General features: G+C 45.3%; 1 protein-coding gene across 3 annotated transcripts in view; it reads left to right on the top strand.

Moving 5' to 3' along the window:
• Window positions 1–21,895, top strand: part of LOC144773609 (transient receptor potential cation channel subfamily M member 2-like) — a 1,291,174-nt gene that overhangs the window by 543,992 nt on the left and 725,287 nt on the right. For all 3 annotated transcript variants that reach the window (XM_078658751.1, XM_078658750.1, XM_078658752.1), the window contains one exon: window positions 8,657–8,769. In XM_078658751.1, the coding sequence (XP_078514877.1) occupies window positions 8,657–8,769 (113 nt within the window). The remainder of the gene's footprint in view (window positions 1–8,656; window positions 8,770–21,895) is intronic.

Here is a 21,895-nt window from a genome sequence, read left to right as displayed (position 1 = left end):
ATCCTACCATCATGACACCCAGGGGATGTCAGGATATGCCATTACCTGCCCTATTGACAGTCCATAACTTTGAACAAGTCGTTTCATCAAATTTTCACCTTCCTGATGGAGGATCATCTATCCTTGTTTCATTAAGAAGAACATGCTCAAGAGGGTGCCGGCATCAGATAGTAGGTCATGGTTGCTATTTCTGCTACTTTCTGGCAGCCAGAAAGTACATAGTCCTTCGTCTATTACTACTTCTGCTCCTACTCAACCTCTTCCTGAAGAAAGAGAAATTAAAGATGATCACATTGGCTCAGGTTCGGTCTGCCCTGGATCCCAAGGACTGGATGGTAGCACTGGCCTTGCATGACATGCCCTTCCATATTCCCGCCCTTCCTGCCCACAGGCATTACCTGTCGTTCACTGTGTGCCGAGAGTATTATCAGTTTGCTTTGCTTCCCTTTGGCCACACAAGTGTGGCTCTGGTGTTTACCAAAATGTCAGTGGTTGCTGTTCATCTGCAGTGGTCAAGGTTTATAGTCTTCCCCCCCCCCCCCACCTTGACGATTCGCTGTTGAAGGCGGGCTCATGCCATGCAGTCATCTCCCACCTCCAGACTACGGCAGACCTCCTGCACTTGCTGGGGTTCACTATTAATGTGCCAGTCACACCTGGCTTCTTCTCAGATGCTCCCTTTCATCTGAGCTGTTCTGGATACCGTGCAGTTTCTGGCCTATCCTCCTGAATGGCGAGTCCAGGATGTTTAGGCTATGATACCAATGATTCAGCCTCTTTCCTGGATTTCGGGGACACTGACTCTGAAGCTTCTAGGTCTCATGGCCTCCTGCAGCCTGCAGGTGATACATGCCCGTTGGTCATATACAAGCTCTGCAGTGGGTGCAGCATCAGGGAAATCTCTACATCTGGTCCTGATATTGGAGGGAACTGAGAAAGACCTGCAGTGGTAGCTGAGGAACCGAGATTGGGCCAGCAGCAGACCCCTCTGCCTTCCCAAGCCAGAGTTGACTCTAGTGACAGATGTGTTATTTATAGGCTTCACACTGGACTATGGAAATGCCCTCTACACCGGGATCATAAAGTCTCTACTCCGCAAACTCCAGACCGTACAGAACACCGCAGCCAGGCTTGTCCTCAGCATCCCTCGACACAAAGACATCACCCAACACCTGTGAGTCATCCACTGGCTCCCCGTGGGGAAGAGAGTAACTTTCAAAATACTCATCCATGCCTACAAATGCCTCCACAACACAGGACCCCAACACCTCAACAATAGAATCTCCTTCCACACCCCCAAGAGGAACCTCTGATCCGCCGACCTTGCCCTTGCCAAACCCCCGTGCATCTGCAGAGCAAGAATGGGCGGAAGAACCTTCTCCTACATCGCAGCCAAGACCTTGAAGGAGCTACAGATCAACATCAGGCGCGCCCCCAACCTGCACATCTTCAGGAACTCTCAAGACCTAGCTCATCGACTGACCGGAGCTGCATACCCCCCTGCCCCCGGTCCTTGAGACCCTCACAGGTGAGTAGCATGCTTATAATTCCCTTGATTGATTGACATAACTCTATTGCAGCTGAAAGTGATCCAACTGACATTGAAAGCATCAATCCTTCCAGGGGAAGCTTTATGCAGGTGCTCACGGACAACACCACTGCTGAGTGGTATTGCAAAAAAAGGGTAGGATGGGGTTGTAGTACTTGTGTCAAGGGGCCCTGCATCTCTAGGCATGGCTGAAACATAAGAACATTTTCCTAGTGGTCCAACATCAGACGGGCACTCTGAACATTGGCTGGATCTTTTCACCACCACAAGAATATGAAACATTAGCATTTTAGTGCACTGGAGTTTCCAAGGCAACTCTCTCTTGGAAACGCTTCCAATCTCAAATGGAGGTCAGGCCTCCAAAATGTGTTATTGCCAATACAGCTCCTGCCCAGAATTTTCAAGAAGAACAAGAACTGGGCCCAAGTCATTCTTGTGGCACCAGATTCGACATGGAGAGTATGGTATCCAGAACGTCTGAGTCTGAGCATTGGTCCTCAGATGAGGCTGCCCTTCTGGGAGGATCTGTTGTGGCAGTAACTGGGCAGAGTTCTGCACCGAAGCTGCGCACGTTCTGGCTTCATGCATGGAGGTTGAATGGCATCCGATGACTGTCTTTGATGTTCATCCAGTAGTCCATGATGTTATTCTGGCAGCTAGGCGTCTTTCAAGTAAGACCATGTACGCCTGCCGATCGGATAATTGTGGCATGGTGTACCTTGAAACAAGTTGATTCCCTCTCTGCACCTTTATCCGAGGTGTATTTGTTAATTATTTCCTTAGCCAGGCACAGTTAAAGGCGATCTATGAGCCATTTCGACTTTCTTATGGCTGCTGGATCAAACCTTCTTGTTCATGTCTCCAACATCTGTTCCCACCCAAAAACTTCTTTATGCCCCAAAGGGACCTAAATATAGTCCCAACTTTTTGATGTGCTCGCCTTTTCAAGGCCCTGCATAACTGCCCTCTGAGTATGTTGACCATCAAAATAGCCTTTCTGGTCGCCTACGATAGTCCAGACGAGTATGTGAACTGCAAGCACTCTCTGTGCATCCTCCCTACACATCCTTTTTCCCAGACAAACTTTGAGTTCGTCGAGGTGAAGAAAGAAAAGGTTGTGCAGAACTGTACCATCTCACGTTAGATTGTGTTCTACATCAAAATCTACTGTGTACTGGCAAAAAAGCAACACGGAAGGATTATGGGCTCATTCCACCAAAAACAATCTACGACCACTGCATTCTCTCGCAGAGTCCCGGTCCTGGACACCTGTCAGGCAGCAACATAAGCGTCTCTGCACACACTCACCAAACACTACTGCCTAGACAGTCAGGTCAGTTGTGATAGGCACTTTGCCCATTCGGTCCTCCAGAACCTATTATTCTAAATCAGTTCGCAAACCCTCCACTAGGAAGGATATGCTTGGGTATCTATTCTAAGATAAGTAATCCACAGCTTGAAGTCTCTGGCAGGCAAACAAATTGCTTACCTTTTGGTAACACCTTTTCTGGTAGAGACTATCTAACCAGAGATTCCCTGCCAACCCACTCATTCTTCGCGCTCTGCAAATTGATTTCTCTGTGTATGGTGACCTTGTTGGGGCCCCTAATGCCGGCACATCGGTACATAAGAAGACTTTGTGGCTCAGTGCGTCTGGTGTGGATTGCACCAAAGCAGAGCCAACCAATGTCTCCTACCGGCATGCAGGGGTACTGCTCAAAAAGTTTCTGAATCCAGTCTGATGCCTGGGGATCATTCTAAGGTAAGGAATCTGCGGCTAGAGTTTCTACCAGATAAGGCATTACAAAAGAGAAGTAAACTGTTCTGGTCTCGTCCCCACATTTACATGATGAGACTGCTATCTTGTGTTACTCTGCTGCACATTTTCCTAAATTCTGGCTGTTATTTGTTAGGTAGTGTAAATATTTCCCGACACTGGCCAGTTGTGTAGCTTATTTTGTCCTTTCCATACTCCCCCAAATATTCTATGGTATATTTGAGTAAGTGAGATGTATTAAATGGTGTGGTTGTGCGACCTCATCATGCAATACTTTCCAATCCCTTTAGGGCCAGTAAGCTTTCTTTGTTAAACTCCCAGCTCAACTAAGGGTAACTTTGAAACTGAGCAGCAAGGATTACTCAAAGGAACAAGTGTAAAGCATTTAAACGGCACCAAAACATTTGAGTAAGAAATAACTGACACATAAAAATCCAATAAGAATTAAAAAAATAAAGCAGATTTTTATATATTTTGACACCAAAACAAAAAAGATCCACCAGAGGGATAGACTTTACAAGCTAAAGTCAATCAAATCATTTCAATTAACCATAAACAAGCATTGGCAAATTCAGCGAATTTGACACTTGGATACTTTTTCAAGAAAAACGTGGTCAAGTGTCAATGCGTTCGGTTCAATTTATTTTAGGCAATCATGGAGCTGGTCAAGGTAACCAGCAAAGTCCACAGGAACAGTTACGTTATTCAGAAAAGCAGTCTTCAATCAGTTCCAGGCACTTTATTTCCTTTCCTTAGACGCCTATGGCAGGTATCCGGATGCAAGAGATACAGAATGCTGAAGATGATCAAGGATGTGGTCGACTGGAGTCTTTCAGCAGCTGCTCCACAGCTCATGACTTGGGGGCATATCATCAAGGACCGGCGATAATTATCGCTAAGTGCACTTAGCGCTAGGATAATTATCTCCGGGTAACATGGAATTTTATCCCTGAGATAGCGTGCTATTAGCAACGCTTATCTCAAAAGCGATAAAATTCCAAGCGATAGCTGCCAAATGTGTGATTATCGCTGGAAACCCAGTGATCATCTCACAAAGTTTGCCGATAGCTTGATGATAGGGCAAGGCATACTTAGCCATGATATCCTAAGTAAGGTGGATATCATGGCTAAGTCAGTCTTGAAGCAGGCGTAAGGAAAGTAGCGATAACAGAGGTTGCTTGTCGCTCGGCAGGTTAGCGTGCCCATTGATAATTGGAGAAACGTCGCTTAGCGACATTTCTCCAGTTATGTCCGGGCAGGAAGTCCCACTTTGCATCCTGTGCTTTCAGAAAACAGGCACTAATGCAAGGTTTCACGCGATAGCGTGACCTTGCTGATTAGGCGATAAAATTATCGCCGCTTTTCGTCCGAGAAATTATGCAAAAGCAGCAATAATTTTTTATTGATGATATGCCCCTAGGTGAGGTGGTCCTGGCTACTGGGGTTAATGTCCCTCAAGTCCTCTCAAGCAATGGACTGCCAGTTGCCTGGTATTGCGGTAACAGCTAGAGCCTGCCTTGTAGAACACCTTGCCTTCTGGGCGACCACCATGCACTCGGATGGCTATCCTGGGTCCAGGGAACTCGGGTACAACTTTGAGTGGCAAGTCCTAGTCCTTGGTGCTGCACAACGGCGAGGAGCAGAGATCCGGTGATCTAGGATTCCAAATTACCCCAGCAACTGTTGCACTGTGCTACAAATAGGAGGTCGGTGGACTGACTCTTGGAATCTTTCTTCTGGCTGGGGCCCAGGAACAACGTTTCAATAGGCAGGACACATCAGACACAATCCTTTCCTTTGCTAGCTCAAGGTGCAGCCGATCAGTCTAATTCCTGTGTAGACTCTCCTTTGCCCGGTCCTTGATAAGCAGGGCAGTCCTTCTTCGGTCCTCCTCCTCCAGTCAGGTAATATGGAGATCTGAGAACGAGAGATGCCCTCTTCATGTTCAGACTAAGCCCTCAGCGTAGGATGCTGACAGTAGCCAATGGATTAATAGGTTCCCTCCCTTCTGATGAACACTGCCTGCGAAGAGAGGCATCTGGCCCAGTTCATTGGGGTGGGTTGTGGGTTCTACAGAACCAAGATGTCTTGCTAACAGTAAACTAAAGAAATGTTGTGGGTCCTGGGTCGGGGAATACTTAATCGGTATTTATCCCCCTTAAAACCCTGCCATCCGACCCTCTCGACCATAGCATTGTAACGGGTAACCAATCTGGAAGAATTCGTATTTTTAAACGACTTACCCTTTGAATAGGCGAAGAGAACCCCTGCTGCTCCCGGATTGTGCCAAACTTCTCCCTGGCCGTGAAGATTTCTCCCGGGGAATCGCTGGAGCGATGCCCGGGACAGAAACCGCTGTGACCATCGCCGGGAACTGGGGGCCTCCAATTAGCTCCGGTGCAGGTACGCAAGTTAGCATGGCGGGCGCCAGTTAGATCAGCTCTGCCAGACCTATTTCTAATCGGCATGAATCTGTGAAGGCTGGCTGTAGGGATCCTATAAATCAGCCCCACAGATGACCTATACACAAGGATCTGGTGCAGAGTGTCCCCACGAGTCAGCGGCGTGTGCCTAGGAGCGCTGCCTGAAACAAACTATCGAGGAGCTGAGGGGAGCCGTGTGCATACAGTGGGGCTCTGACTGCGGCCCGCGAACAGCGCTGCGGCTGGTAACCCACACACTAAGGAGAGCCGCGTGGCTGGTGTCCTCCACTCAGCCCAGATCTCGCTTCACGGAGCGGGAGGAACCTCTCGTAGCAGTAGCAGTGTCCAACATGCGGTGTGGCCTGGATCACAGCAGGGCCTGCAACCATTGGGACTGGAAATGAGTGGATGCCGCTCCGGGCATGACAACGTCTGCCATTGCTGACTCCCACTGCGAGACGGAGAACGATGAGCTGGGGGGCTTTTTGGTAATCGCCGGAAACACCGGGTGACTCATTGGTGTGCCTCGGTTGGCGGGGGCTCCTGATTATTTTCAGTCATAACCCTCTGGGCATAGCCAGTAATTCTAATTCCTCGAGTTTCCCTTCTGAAACGCGCCCGACTTCAAAATGGGGCCTACTGCCGATCGTCACCAGGATTCTAAATTACTCCCCTTGGGATGCCCTGTTGTCTGCTTCCTCAGCCTACAGGCTGCAAAATAGATTGAAACAACAATCATTGGTTTCTGACCTACTGGGATGAACCCGATCAGCCTGAGGATTAAATAAGAATGAACTTTGCCTGACCAAAAGATGGACACCACAGTCGACCTCATGACGATGTACTGCGAATCCTGGACAATCAAAAAACTGGTCATCGATCTGACCTGATCTTCCCCCTATCCTCTCCCCTCTCCGCTCCTACTCTTTCAAGCTTCTGTTCTCTGCCATCACCTGCCCCTGCCTCTTGTCCCCACCCTGTTTCTGAGTGAACCTCTTCCCTCGACACTTGAGACCGAACTATTTTGTCTGATGCCCGATGGAGCTTCTGGTTTAGCTATAGGGGAGAGGGGCCATGGATTCCCTCCTTGGTCGTCACCTACCCAGTTGGTCTTTAGACAGACTTCCTTTCGTCTCTACGGTTGTCTCTTTCCTTATTCTCACTTTCTCACCTCTCGTACCCCCACTACTTTTCTCTATACTTTCTCTCCTCTCCCAATGTATTGCTGATTATTTGATGTAATGTGTAATCGTAGATCTTTTTCGGTTATATTGTTGAACCACATTGTTCCACTTCCTTTCTTCTCTCCTGTCCTCTCCTCCCTAATCCTCCCTCTATTTTATGGCTCTCCTTCTCTCCCCTCTCAATGTATTGAGACTGAACTATTTTGTCTGACGCCCGATGGAGCTACCTGGTTTAGCTATAGAAGAGATGGGCCGTGGATTCTCTCCTTGGTCGTCACCTACCCAGTCTGTCTTTAGACAGACTTCTTTTCGCCTCTCCTTATTGTCTCTTCCCTTATCCTCCCTTTCTCACCTCCCCTGCCCCCTCCACTACTTCTCTCTGTCCTTTCTCTCCCCTCCTAATTGTATTACTTATTTTTTGATGTACTGTGTAATCTGTTGAACTTGTTCTATTACATTGTTGATTCTCATGTAAAGCGCTCTGATACCTTCGGGTCTAGCCAGCACTATATAAAACTCTTGAAATAAAATACATTTTCTCAGTGTGAAGAGGTCCTAGTCCAACCCAGAGGTGTTTGCTACCTCTCTCCCATGCATGCTCCTATTCTTACCTTGCCTGGGAGACGTTCACATGTCTTCCCAGTAGGGCAGAATGCTGTCTGCAGGACAACCCTTTGTACAATAGTTAACAGGCACTGGAATTCTTGGGGAACTAAAGTGGCAACTTCTCTAGATACTCTTTGCCAACCAGTGACTTTAATTTCCCCATGAAATCGGATTTGAAGCACTGATTCCTTTGAAACCGTACAGTACATTTGTTAATAGTCGGAATCCGATGTTAGCAGGTCTGAGATATCTGCCTGTAACTCTGTATGTGCCAATGGGGTTTTCAGCCTTTCCACAGTAAAAACAACAATTCAGGGTTTTTACTGCTGAAACATGTAAAAGGACATATTCCACAATTTAATTTGCAGCACCCTGCATTAGGGCTTATTAGGCCTAACTAAAGGGTGATTTATATACATATTAAAAAGGGAGGTTTGTGCTTTGCATTGCCTTAAAAGGCAAAGTCAAGTTAGCAGTTTTTAAACTGCCCTTCCACTCTGCAGCAACAGAATGGGAATCTTGTTTTACCTTGTCGTACTTGTGACTGCACAACTAGTGCTGCAGTCTCCACGTAACACTTCAGTTTACAGGCCCTAGGTACTCCGTTACCATACACTAGGGACTTACAAGTAAGTCGAGCTATGCCATTTGGGGACAAGCCTATTAAACGTTTATCATTTTAAGGGTCTGAGCACATGAACTGAGTCCTGATTAGCAGGATTAGGGCATTTCAGAGCCTTTATACCAGTGCCTAGTAGTCAACATGGGGAAACAAAGTGGGGGAACCCAGAACAAAGGCTGTTTCCTTACAGTATGCCTAAGTCCTAACTTAATCACTCAAGCCATGTGTGGCTAATCATCACTGTGACCTTCTGAAACATTCTCAATCTTACTCAATCCTGGTTCATCTTCTAGAGAAGTCTTCATGTCCCGTTAGCTACACAACCAGTTTCAGAACTTTACATTGATGGTTAGATGCACTATGGAAGATATTGTGTAGCCTGCACATCATGCTGTAAACTTTATCTGCTCAGTCCTGTATGTGATATCTTAGTGTACATGTATTACTCATCTACATAGCATGTCCATAACTACTGCAGTTTCTGTCTCATTACAGATGCTTCTAACCAAGATCTGGTGGGGGAAGCTGTCTGTGGACAACACCTCGATTCAGCTTCTCATCTGCATGGTGTTTCCTCCTTTAATTTGTACTAATTTCCTTAACTTCAGGTAAGACCTCCACATAAGTAGTACAAGCCTGATATCCATACATGAAAGACTAATATATAAAATGTAAATTTGTTGAATTTATTTCAAGAATTCTGCCTAGTCACCATTTTGACTGCGGTGTAAAGGATAATAATATTGTAATAAATGTCATGTAAATGAGTGTGGCAGTGAGTATGTCAGTGAGTGAATGAAGCTGACCAGTTTTTATCGTACTCAAGGTCTTATTATGGCCTCCTCGGGTCGCTATAAACCAGAACAATTCCAGAATACCAGTCTTTGAATCTTCCATGTAAAGACAAAAATATTTGCTTGGTTTGGAAAACCTGTGCAATCCAGTCCTAGTAGAAATTGTGCTGTAATGCTTTTTTTTTTTTTTTTACAGTGGACTAAACAATCTGTGACAAGTTGAGTTTGACTCCTGGCCCTGTATGCCGGGCTATAAAGACTCTGCAGTGTTTGAATGTGTTTACAGATTGGTAACAGACCTTTCTGCTGTCCCACTTGGAGGTTTCATTTTGAGGCACATTCGTACCCCTGTTGTGGCTAGGCTGGTCAGGATTCTCCTTGAAATGTTACTTTGAGGTAATCTCTGTCAAAGAAGTTAACTTTACATTCCCCTTCACAATAGCCACCTGGGTTGAGTGTTATGTACATTACAATTTCTTCACCTCATCAAACCATTGTTTTTGTGGCAAACTTTAAAAACTTGTTAAAGATTGTGATGGTGCTTTAAAAGAACCATTGAAGAGAAGGTTACTTGTCAAATTGCCATTCCATTTTTCACCTAGCAGGAGGTGTCAAAGAATGAATGTTTCAGCTCCTATTCTATTGGAGCATGTTACAGTATCAGTGGTTGGCCATTTGTTATGCACACGTTATTTCAACTCTAGGCTGGAGTTATTTACTACCGTTTTGTGTTCCTTTTTGGCTGTAGTAGCTTCAGAAGGGCAGTTTGTAAGTAGCAAGGGGCTTAATCGTTTGTGAGTGGGTGCATGTCCCTCCCTAAACTGCTACTTCCTCATCCCTACGTGACTCCCATTTATTAGTAAGTATGCTCGTCCATCCCTAAACCCCTCCCTGACCGTCTTAATCACTCCAGACTAAAGCTGTCCCCTTTACTAGTAAGCATTTTCAATTTTGCAGCCTCTGCCCTGTTCCTTCCATATTTACTACTAATACATATACTTAAGGGTGTGGAGGCTTCAGTCAGTGTGGAGATCTCCACACACAAATAAGATCGGAGACAGAGACGTATAATGCACACTTAGGCCTCTGTATAGCATTTTATGGACAGTTTGTCCACCTATTATTCATTGACAATGCATACTGAGGTGCTTGTCTATGTCCTGATAAGTCTCTTAGATGTTTCCCACTATTGTCTAAATGTCAACACCATCCACAGAAGGGGAAGTTGTCTGGAGATTTTCTTAACCCGTTTCATGCGCCCGCAATTTTGCGGGAGTGCGGCACTTCCGCAAAACGGGCGAGGCTGCGTCGGCCATTGGCCGACGGCAGCACTGGGCAGGTAGTGCTGCCGTCGCTGGGATTAACCCAGCATGCAAGGGGTTAATCTCAGCAAAAATTGGCTGCTGAGATAACTATTGCAATCTGCTGTCCCTCCCTGTTATACCTTCACTGTACATTTATCTTTTTGACATTCTGTAGCATCCTGCTATTGGGTGTTAGCTATGTTGTGAACAACACATTACAAACCGATGCAGTTTGGATTCGAAAGATAGTGGACGAAGCCCATCTTTTCTATGGCTGGCGTGAATTTACCAGGACTTACAATAAATAACTATTCAATTTTCACTGGCTTCCAGTGACTAAATTACATACTAACCTTTTCACTGTGTACTGAACTGCATCACAGGTCATTAATTTAAATGCGCGATTCGTAGGGGTTGGGCACTGACCTCATTGGTGTTCTGGAGCTGTTGCACTACATACCACAAGAAAAAGCAATTATTTTGCAGTCTTAAGGGTTGGGGGTGTTTCATTTTTTGTTCCTAATTTTAATTTTAATGAAAAAATTAAAAGCCCAAGTTTTCACAAGGTTACATTTATTCATCTGTCTCATACGAAATATTTGACAATGATACTAAATATAATTGTTATAATTGCTAATTATAAAATTATTTACATATATCTCAAACAAGGTTGCCCCACCATTGAGAGAGCACTCAAGAACCAGGTGAATGCCGCTATTTTGAAGCAGTATCCTTTATTACGGCAACCGGCATAAAGTGTCCTGAATCGTTTAAAACCCTACGCGTTTCGACGCTCCTGCAAATTTTTTTTGCATTTCACTCAATTTAAACAATTAAACCATTACAAATATTTAAATTGTTTAGATTGAGTGAAATACTAAAAAATGAGGACTTTAACTTGCCCTAGGTGACATGCTGATGCCCGTGAACAAGGCGCAGGAGATTCGAAACACGTAGGGTTTTAAACGATTCATGACACTTTATGCCGGTTGCCGTAATAAAGGATACTGCTTCAAAACAGCGTCATTCGTTTGGTTCTTGAGTGCGCTCTCAATGGTGGGGCAACCTTGCTTGAGAGATGTGTGTATGTATATGTGTGTGTGTATATATGTGTGTATGTATGTGTGTGTATATATATATATATATATATATATATATATATATATATGACCTAGTTACCATAGAAATTTCTGAACATTCTATTGGGAATAACTTTGACGCCGATTGAGGGATCTGCCTGTAATCTTCCTTAAATTCGCTTCGCTGCGCTCCGCTCCTTCCCTGAAAGTTTCAGGGGGATTCGTCAAGCTGTGGCCGAGAAACAAGCATTGGAAATGCAATAGGTCTCGCATTAGGAAAGTTTGAGCAATTGGTATTGTAAATGACACTTTTTTTATTTGTGTTGGTTTTGAAAATAGCAAAAGTAATAGCTTTGTCAGTTACAATGTCAATAGTTTTAACTTTCGCAAATGTGACACCTATAGCATTTGTAATGCAATGTGTGTTGTATTTACGTGCCTTAGATGTATTGATATTGCAAATAACAATGGCTTTTAATTTTGTAAATAATTAATACTTAAATAAAATTTATTGTAATTTATGATGGCAATAGCTTAAACGTTTGTAAATAACTTGTGAAGATTATGTTCAGTGTATTTTATTGTGACGAAAATCCAAGAACATTGCATTTGCACCTACACACACACACACAGACACACACACACACACACACACATAGATGTGGTGGAGGTGGTGGTGGAGGTGGTGGTGGATGTGGTGGTGGTGGATGTGGTGGTGGTGGATGTGGTGAAAATGGTGGTGGATGTGGTGGTGGTGGTGGATGTGGTGGTGGTGGATGTGGTGGTGGTGGATGTGGTGGTGGATGTGGTGGTGGATGCGGTGGTGATGCGGTGGTGGTGCATATGGTGGATGTGGCGGTGGATGTGGTGGTGGATGTGGTGGATGTGGTGGAGGTGGATGCGGTGGATGTGGTGGTGCATGTGGTGGATGTGGTGGTGGATGTCATGGTGGATGTGGTGGTGGATGCGGTGGTGGTGGATGTAGTGGTGGATGCGGTGGTGGTGGTGGATGATGTGGCGGTGGATGCCATGGTGGATGTGATGGTGGATGTGGTGGTGGATGTGGTGGTGATGGTGGATGTGGTGGTGGATGCGGTGGTGGATGTGGTGGTGGTGGATGCGGTGGATGTGGTGGTGGATGCGGTGGTGGTGGTGGATGCGGTGGTGGTGGTGGATGGGGTGGTGGATGTGGCGGTGGATGTGGTGGATGCGGTGGATGGGGTGGTGGATGCGGTGGTGGTGCGTGTGGTGTATGTGGTGGTGGTGGATGTGGCGGTGGATGTGGAAGTGATGGCGGATGTGGTGGTGCATGTGGTGGTGGATGTCATGGTGGATGTGGTAGTGGATGCGGTGGTGGTGGTGGTGGATGCGGTGGTGGAAGTGGTGGTGTATGTGTTGGATGTGGTGGTGGATGTGGTGGTGGATGTGGTGGTGGATGTGGTGGTGGATGTGGTGGTGGTGGTGGATGGGGTGGTGGATGTGGCGGTGGATGTCATGGTGGATGTGGATGTGGTGGTGGATGGGGTGGTGATGGTGGATGCGGTGGATGTGGTGGTGGTGGATGTGGATGGGGTGGTGGATGTGGTGGTGGTGGATGTGGTGGTGGATGTGGCATGACATTTTTATTATATACAGAGGGGTACTTATTTTGTACCAATCACTGACCGATGTTAATGTAAGGGTTGTAGATGGTGGGTTGCGGATTTCCATTATAATGACAATAATCCTTTCTTTGACCCTGTGCTCAATCAACGTGGACTGTATTATAGTGAATACGAGGGGCTTGGATAAAGAAATAGGAGAGGCGAGGAGGAAGGGAAACTGGGGTAAGGAACAAGCGACGGAGGAGAACAAGACGGAGGGCATTGCTGGGGGAGGAGAAATGCGACACGGCGGGCAGGGGAGGGGGCGGAGCGGGGAGAGCGGCGATGAGGGTGTGAAGGTCTCACATGAGGGGGCGTGGTATCTTAAGTCGTGTTGCTTTGGGAGGCAAGATTAAAAATGTGTAAGCACATCTCTTTCGTAGGGAGTTAAACTACGTTAAAACAACTGGCTCCAAAGGTTTTGCTTAAGTATGTGTGAAGTAATTAGCTGTCTGCCTCTGCTTTCCTCCATTGCACTGGCATCTAGGTGTTATGCTCAGATGGCTTGAACAAAAGACGGGCTGATGGTCTTTTAAATCAGGCTTTTGTTTCTGCCCAGCTGGATGTTAAAATAAAGCCCCCTCCCTTCCACGCAGGTTAATACAGACAAATGCCGGCACTGCTGAATGATGTCCCAGCGTCCGAAAACGACACCAGAAGAAATTCAGCATGTTTTACTGAGCCAGAAATATCCGCCACATAACCCTTCTCTCCAACACTGTTTGGAATCGATTGGCTGATTTGTAAAATTACAAGTGGTCAGAGGGATAAATCTGACGGCAAAAAGGAATGCGAGGCTTAAGGAGATTAATGTAGGGATGGATTTGACGGAGAAAAACAGATATTTGAGATTATAACATTTCAAAGCAATGTGTCACCCGGAGATGGGGACATTAGATCCACAGAGTAGGAGAGAAAAGAAATGGTTTACTTTTTTGCTTTGGGTTATTTTAGATTTGGGAATTTCGAGCATCATTTGCTTAATGTAAAATCGATTTTTAAAGTGGGGTCCGCAGCACCTACTCAGGGGGTCCTTGAAAATTAAACAATATAAACTTGCTGATAAAATAAAAATGCACATAAATAGCCACATTGAAGAAAAAAAAACTCTATAAATGAAAATAAATGTGAAATTGCAGACAATGAAATGAAGCTTGTAACTTGGCATGCTTGAGACGCGGCCGTGAAACTGAAAGTACGGCCGACCGGCCGTGAATAATTAGGGGGGGAGAAATGCGCTGGGAGGGCTGCCTTTGATGTGGTAATGCGAGGCAGGCGGCTGGTGGCATTGTGCACGCGCTTTTTAGGGCTTGCGCCACGACCTAAAAAGCACATGCACTGCATGGGATCGCCAGTGGAATCGCCAGTTAGGTAAACTCTCGATAAGCCCCTATATATCTCGCTCCCGCTGCATGCGCATTGAGATAGGTTGCTCGACCTAAAAAGGGGGGGGTCCCAAAACGTGTTTTCCCCATGTTAATTTCCATAGGGACATTCTGACAAGGCTACAGCTCGAACGGCTGAACGGAATTATACCAGATTTGGCAAAATGGTAGGGGCAGGTATGCAGTAGTGCCTTTTCTATATTTGGTGAAAATCCCTCCAGTAGTTGTTGAGATATGATTTTGAGCAAATTATATATCTATATGCGCTCAACATTCTATTGGGAATAACTTTGGCGCCGATTGAGGAATCTGTGCGTAATTTTCCAGAATTTTGGCCAGCTCCGCTCCTTCCCTGAAAGTTTCGGGGGGATTCGTCAAGTGGGGGCCGAAAGCGGGGTCCCAAAACGTGTTTTCCCCATTTTAATTTCCATAGGGACCTTTAGACACGGCTACAGCCCGAACGGCTGAATGGAATTACACCAAACTTGGCAAAATGGTAGGGTCTGGTATGCAGATGTGCCTTTGCTACGTTTGGTGAAAATCCCTCCAGTAGTTCTTGAGAAAATTGAATTTGAATTTTTTCAAATGGCATTTCTATGGGACCTTTAGACACGGCTACAGCCTCAACGGCTGAACGGAATTACACCAAACTTGGCAAAATGGTAGGGACAGGTATGCAGTAGTGCCTTTTCTATATTTGCGGTACAAAAGGGGGTGGTGATGGACAGAGCATCTGAATCAATCAAACACTCACACCCAGTCAAAAGATCTGGGTTTCTATATTTGGTGAAAATCCCTCCAGTAGTTGTTAAGAAAATTGAATTTGATCACATTATATATCTATATGCGCTCACCGTACGCGTACGGTACGCATACCGTACGTGTGCGTACCCTTATGTGCGCGAGCGAGTTTCTGATTGGCTGGCAGTCGACTGTCAACATTCTAAACTGTCCAAACCTGGAAGTGTTGGCCACCATCTTGTTTTTCAGGAGAACTGAGGCACAAGAGAGCCCAAAACAAGAGTGGAAAACACGAAAAGGGGGCGGGGTAGAGACTCCCACCCTCTAGCCCTTCTCAGGGGGTCCCAAAAGGACCCCCAAGGGCAAAAAAAATAAAAAAAATTAAAATCACGGGGTACGTGCACCGTACGCGTACCATGCGCGTACCCCGCGATTTAAAAAAAAATTAAAACATTTTTTGCACTTGGTGGTCCTTCTGGGACCCCCTGAGCAGGGCTAGGGGGTCTCAACCCTGCCCCCTTTTCGCGTTTTCCACTCTTGTTTTGTGCTCTCTTCTGCCTCACTTCTCCTGAGAAACAAGATGGCTGCTCAGGTGGTCCCAGAAGGATAATAACATATATAAACGTTATCCGCTAATAGAATTAGCATTTACAAAACCTTTGAAATTTATGGAAAAAAAATATAGGTTTCACGCCTGATATAGTTAGGAATTAGCATTTAAAAAAACCTTTCAAATTCACTGAAGAAACCATAGGTTTCAGGCCTTATATAGTTGGGAATTAGCATTTAACAAACCATTGAAATTGCTCCTATATAGTTAGTAGTACTAACTATATTTCGCGCACCCGCAATCCACTGCTGATGTCACATATTACATCATTCATGACATCATCAGTGACATAATAAATTACAAAAAAGGAACCAGAGGTGGACAATGTTTTACGGGGTCCAAAGTATGCGTCCAATCAACTTATAAACAACTTGATACTTAGTTCCCCAGGCTAGAAAGAGGTGAGAGAACAAACACGGAGTGTATGGAGCTAAGGTAGCGTGTCAGTCAGTCAGGGAACAAGGTGTTCCCTTGTTGAAACTAGGGGACCTCACACACCCAGACGGGAGCCTAGGTGTCATGCTTCATCATCGGTCTCCTGCTCCTCGTCAGACTGGCGCTGCAATGTCTGACGGGCGCCGTAGGCGCTCTTTGATGGAGATCTTTTGTTCCAGCCAGTTTTTGCGTGAGGGTGAGGGGTCTGGTGTAAGTGTAGTCGTGAGTGAAAAGGTGAGGTTTAAAAGAAGGTAAGTCAGTCCACAATGAACTTTATTTGGGGTGGCTGACTCCCTAGTTTAAAAGGGTGGGAGGGGAGAAAGGGACTGTTTAGGCTACAGTGAACTTACTCAACCCTCTAAAAAGGTCGACATGTTTCATGCCAATGTGGCAATTCTTTAGGACCTCAAGTGGGTACTACACAGTGAAAAATGAAAAATAAATAAAGTATCTAAATACAACCTCAATGGGTCAATCAGGAAGCAAGCCAGCAGGTCTTGCTCTGGAGGGGAACCTAGAAAAGATAAGTGGAAGGGTTGTAATCTCAGCTTGTAGTATGATTGACCCTTCATTTACCAGGTTCTAAACACATTCTCCATACACCATCTAGCTTTGGTATGCAGTGTTGCACATCAACCACACAAGAAATGGGGCAAATCGGTCAGTAGTGCGACCACACAATGGTTAGTCAAAAGGTGTAATCGCATGCTGACACTGCCCAGACCATGCATTCAGTCAAAGGTAGGAAGGTTTAAAAGGTTAAAAAGGACGGAGGCTAAACATGTACCACATCACATATATATTGATGACTAGAAAGGTGCTTACCCTAGGAACAACCCTAAAGGGCCCCGCAGTCTGTTCACGTGGGGCAGTTCAAGTGGTAAAGTACCTGTAAGCGAAAAGCACATACAGGGACCCCACCGGGTATGTTCAAAGAACGCATGGTAGCGAGTATCAGGTCATGGTGGTAGACGGACCGCCTGGCCAAACCAGGGACGGAGAAATGCGGATATGACACCCACAAAAGACCTGATTCAGTCTCCCACTGGGGCCCTTGAGTCAGCCCTTGACGCATGCGTGCTCTGCACCGGTAGCGCTAGCAAGGCTGGATGGAGCACCGGCCCCATCAGTGACATCACTGATGACATCTATAAATGACATCACTGATATACGGCCTGAAACCTATGGTTTTTTTAAGTGAATATGAATATATATATATATATATATATATATATATATATATATTCACAAACCAGGCGCTCCTCCTGGGGGCTCTGCCTGTGGTTCGGTGGCGTGATGGCAGCCGGTAAAGCAAGCCGGCGTTTCAATCTTCAAAATACTTCAATAACACGCGCTCTCAGAGTCCCGCTTAAGGATGGTTTATTTCAGGTTCAAGGTAACTAGTTTCAGAAGCGAACTTTATATATATTTATATATATATATATATATATATATATATATATATATATATATATATATATATATATATATATATATATATATATATTTATATTTTATTTATTTTATTATTTTTTTTTTTTTTCTGAACTCGGACAACCGAAATAGGGTGAGTGGTGCCGCCGAGGACGGGACCTCGGTATTGGATCAGCAGTCAGTTTCAAATGCAGACTGACTCGGGAAAACTTTCTGCCACGTTTGATGGATAAATGCACAAACCAGCGCGGAAATAACCAAATGAGCAATCAGTTTCCTTGAATCAAGTCCGTTTGGTGTCCTAAAAATTGAAAGTCAACATGAATGAATAAAACCACGATATGGACTGACACACGAGAGGGGATATGAAAATAAACTTGAAAGAAAACGGACAAGGAAACTAAAGAACTGGGATAAATAGACACTGCAAACAAGCGATGAAAAAAAGAAAAAATAACAGCACAATGCTCTACCCACTGGAGGGTTATAATTAGCAAGCAGCCTTTTCAAATCACAGGTCCGAACGGGTGTCTCCAAACTAAAGGGCAATTTGGAATTAGAAAGTTTATGGGGAGACATAAAACATGTAAAAACCAACTCGAAAGAATTCGGACTGTGACACAAAAAGGCTGGAGCACATACACGACCACAAGTCCCACAAGCCATTTCAAACCGGAAGTGATTCCATAAAAGAATGCCACTGGAGGCAAACGAAATGATTTGAAACATCGGACGGCGGTTGTGAATTGAGCTAGGCTTACCTTTGAGGAAGTACCATGTTGGAACGAAACATGTCAGGAATATGCCAAAAGCTGCTGTTTTTTCATCAATAAAGAAGCAGAAATCAAGTTTTCAGGTGTGACCAAGTTTTTCCCTTCGGAGACAAACATTGTTGTAATATATATATATATATATATATATATATATATATATATATATATATATATATATATATATATATATATATATATATATATATATTCACAAAAAGTTGCCTGTTGTAAGTAAGGCCCACGACAGATAGATTTGAGTTCGCCTTTTTATTGCTGAAAGTAATGCAAGTTCAGTACAGCAGCGTCGCTACGCCAAAATCAATGTCCATTCTCGACGCGTTTCGTGTGGCTTCACTTCAGGAGATACGGGCATTATGAACTAGCAGAGTCACAGCTATTTTTAAATGCACTCGCTAACAAGGTTTTCCCGCCCCAATGGGCGTGGCCGCCGCTTGGCCTGATGGAACATGTAGTGCATTCAGTCTTCCCTTCAGTGAGGTGCTTGTGAAAATGCTTGCTTGTGTTGATTAAAATCCCCAGTGGGTTGCGTTTTGACAGCGCAGATAGAGAGCTTGCTTCTCAGATACTCCCAGCGGCATATCCGTCTCCTTACCACAGCGTCAGGTGGCGCTGCGGCCGGACTGCACAGCGTGCAGCGGGGCCATCCTTGCGACTCAGGCTGGGCCGCTATAGACAAATTCACAAAAAGTTGCCTGTTGTAAGTAAGGCCCACGACAGATAGATTTGAGTTCGCCTTTTTATTGCTGAAAGTAATGCAAGTTCAGTACAGCAGCGTCGCTACGCCAAAATCAATGCCCAGCCTGAGTCGCAAGGATGGCCCCGCTGCACGCTGTGCAGTCCGGCCGCAGCGCCACCTGACGCTGTGGTAAGGAGACGGATATGCCGCTGGGAGTATCTGAGAAGCAAGCTCTCTATCTGCGCTGTCAAAACGCAACCCACTGGGGATTTTAATCAACACAAGTAAGCATTTTCACAAGCACCTCACTGAAGGGAAGAGTGAATGCACTACATGTTCCATCAGGCCAAGCGGCGGCCACGCCCATTGGGGCGGGAAAACCTTGTTAGCGAGTGCATTTAAAAATAGCTGTGACTCTGCTAGTTCATAATGCCCGTATCTCCTGAAGAAGTGAAGCCACACGAAACGCGTCGAGAATGGACATTGATTTTGGCGTAGCGACGCTGCTGTACTGAACTTGCATTACTTTCAGCAATAAAAAGGCGAACTCAAATCTATCTGTCGTGGGCCTTACTTACAACAGGCAACTTTTTGTGAATTTGTCTATAGCGGCCCAGCCTGAGTCGCAAGGATGGCCCCGCTGCACGCTGTGTAGTCCGGCCGCAGCGCCACCTGACGCTGTGGTAAGGAGACGGATATGCCGCTGGGAGTATCTGAGAAGCAAGCTCTCTATCTGCGCTGTCAAAACGCAACCCACTGGGGATTTTAATCAACACAAGTAAGCATTTTCACAAGCACCTCACTGAAGGGAAGAGTGAATGCACTACATGTTCCATCAGGCCAAGCGGCGGCCACGCCCATTGGGGCGGGAAAACCTTGTTAGCGAGTGCATTTAAAAATAGCTGTGACTCTGCTAGTTCATAATGCCCGTATCTCCTGAAGAAGTGAAGCCACACGAAACGCGTCGAGAATGGACATTGATTTTGGCGTAGCGACGCTGCTGTACTGAACTTGCATTACTTTCAGCAATAAAAAGGCGAACTCAAATCTATCTGTCGTGGGCCTTACTTACAACAGGCAACTTTTTGTGAATTTGTCTATAGCGGCCCAGCCTGAGTCGCAAGGATGGCCCCGCTGCACGCTGTGCAGTCCGGCCGCAGCGCCACCTGACGCTGTGGTAAGGAGACGGATATGCCGCTGGGAGTATCTGAGAAGCAAGCTCTCTATCTGCGCTGTCAAAACGCAACCCACTGGGGATTTTAATCAACACAAGTAAGCATTTTCACAAGCACCTCACTGAAGGGAAGAGTGAATGCACTACATGTTCCATCAGGCCAAGCGGCGGCCACGCCCATTGGGGCGGGAAAACCTTGTTAGCGAGTGCATTTAAAAATAGCTGTGACTCTGCTAGTTCATAATGCCCGTATCTCCTGAAGAAGTGAAGCCACACGAAACGTGTCGAGAATGGACATTGATTTTGGCGTAGCGACGCTGCTGTACTGAACTTGCATTACTTTCAGCAATAAAAAGGCGAACTCAAATCTATCTGTCGTGGGCCTTACTTACAACAGGCAACTTTTTGTGAATTTATATATATATATATATATCTATATATATATATATATATATATATATATATATATATATATATATATATATATATATATATATATATATCTATATATATATTTACCTACTGGTGGTCGCCAGTAGGTAGTTACAGTTAGAACCCCTTTTCCATAGGAAGAGCGTATATTGATTTGCTAATAACTTTGGCGTTGTTTGCCAAATCTTCCTGAAACTAAAAAAAAGTCTATCCAGGTCAGCTCCTATCCTGAAAGTTTGGGGGTGAATCGTCAAGCGGAGGTTGAGAAAAAAGGGGATCCCCAAACGCATTTTCTCAATGTTAATTTCCATAGGAAAATTTTGCGCCGATCTACAGCCCGAACTGCTGAACGGAATTACCCTAAATTTGGCAAAAAGGTAGAGCTTGGTTCAGAAAGCAACTTTTTTTTTTTTTTTTTGTAAATCTGTTCAGTAGTTCTTGAAAAATTCAAGAAAATCTTTTTCCCATAGGAAACTTTGTGCAAGGCTACAGCCAAAACTACTGAACAGAATTACCCTAAATTTGGCAGAAAGGTAGTGCTTGGATCAGAAAGCGACTTTTTTCTAAATGGTGTAAATCTGTTCAGTACTTGCTGAAAAGATTGAAAAATAAGTTTTGAAATCTGGGCGGAGCCTAAGTCCCGAGCACGAGCTTCACTGTGATTGGCTGCTAACACTCCAAAGCAGGAAGTGTTGGCAGCCATCTTGTGACTTGGTAGAAGGGAGTCCCCAGAAAACTGTGAAACAAAGATATAAAACAAGAGAAGGGGGCAAGGTAGAAACACCCTGACCCCCTAGGCCTGCTCAGGGGCTCCCAGAAGGACCCCCGGGCCCAAAAAATCATTTAAAAAAAAAAAAAATCGGCGTCATTGGCGCTGGGGTCGTGGGTTCCTGCGTTTCATTTTAATGAGGCACATAAAAAAGCATTTTGCAGTCGGTAATGGTACAATTCTGGGTTTAAGCAGTTTCCGACTGCAAAAATGCTTTTGTAAATATGCCACAATATTCATAAAAAACATAGGGTGGGGCACGTGGAAGACAGCCATTCTGCTCCCTCCCGTGGGCTGATTGGAGGTTTAGTGGCTGCCCACCAAAGGCATGGCCTTGCCCCCAACGCAAAGAGGACCAAACAGTTTTCTGCCCCCTGAGGTTTTGAAATATAACTTCGGGGGCCCTAGCAGGGCCCCTAATACCCGTGGAGCTCCGCTATGTGCCCCGGTGGGGGGGGGGAAGA

This window comes from Lissotriton helveticus, chromosome 8, assembly GCF_964261635.1.
Source record: "Lissotriton helveticus chromosome 8, aLisHel1.1, whole genome shotgun sequence".
Classification (NCBI taxonomy): domain Eukaryota; kingdom Metazoa; phylum Chordata; class Amphibia; order Caudata; family Salamandridae; genus Lissotriton; species Lissotriton helveticus.
This window is presented reverse-complemented; position numbering and strand designations above follow the sequence as displayed.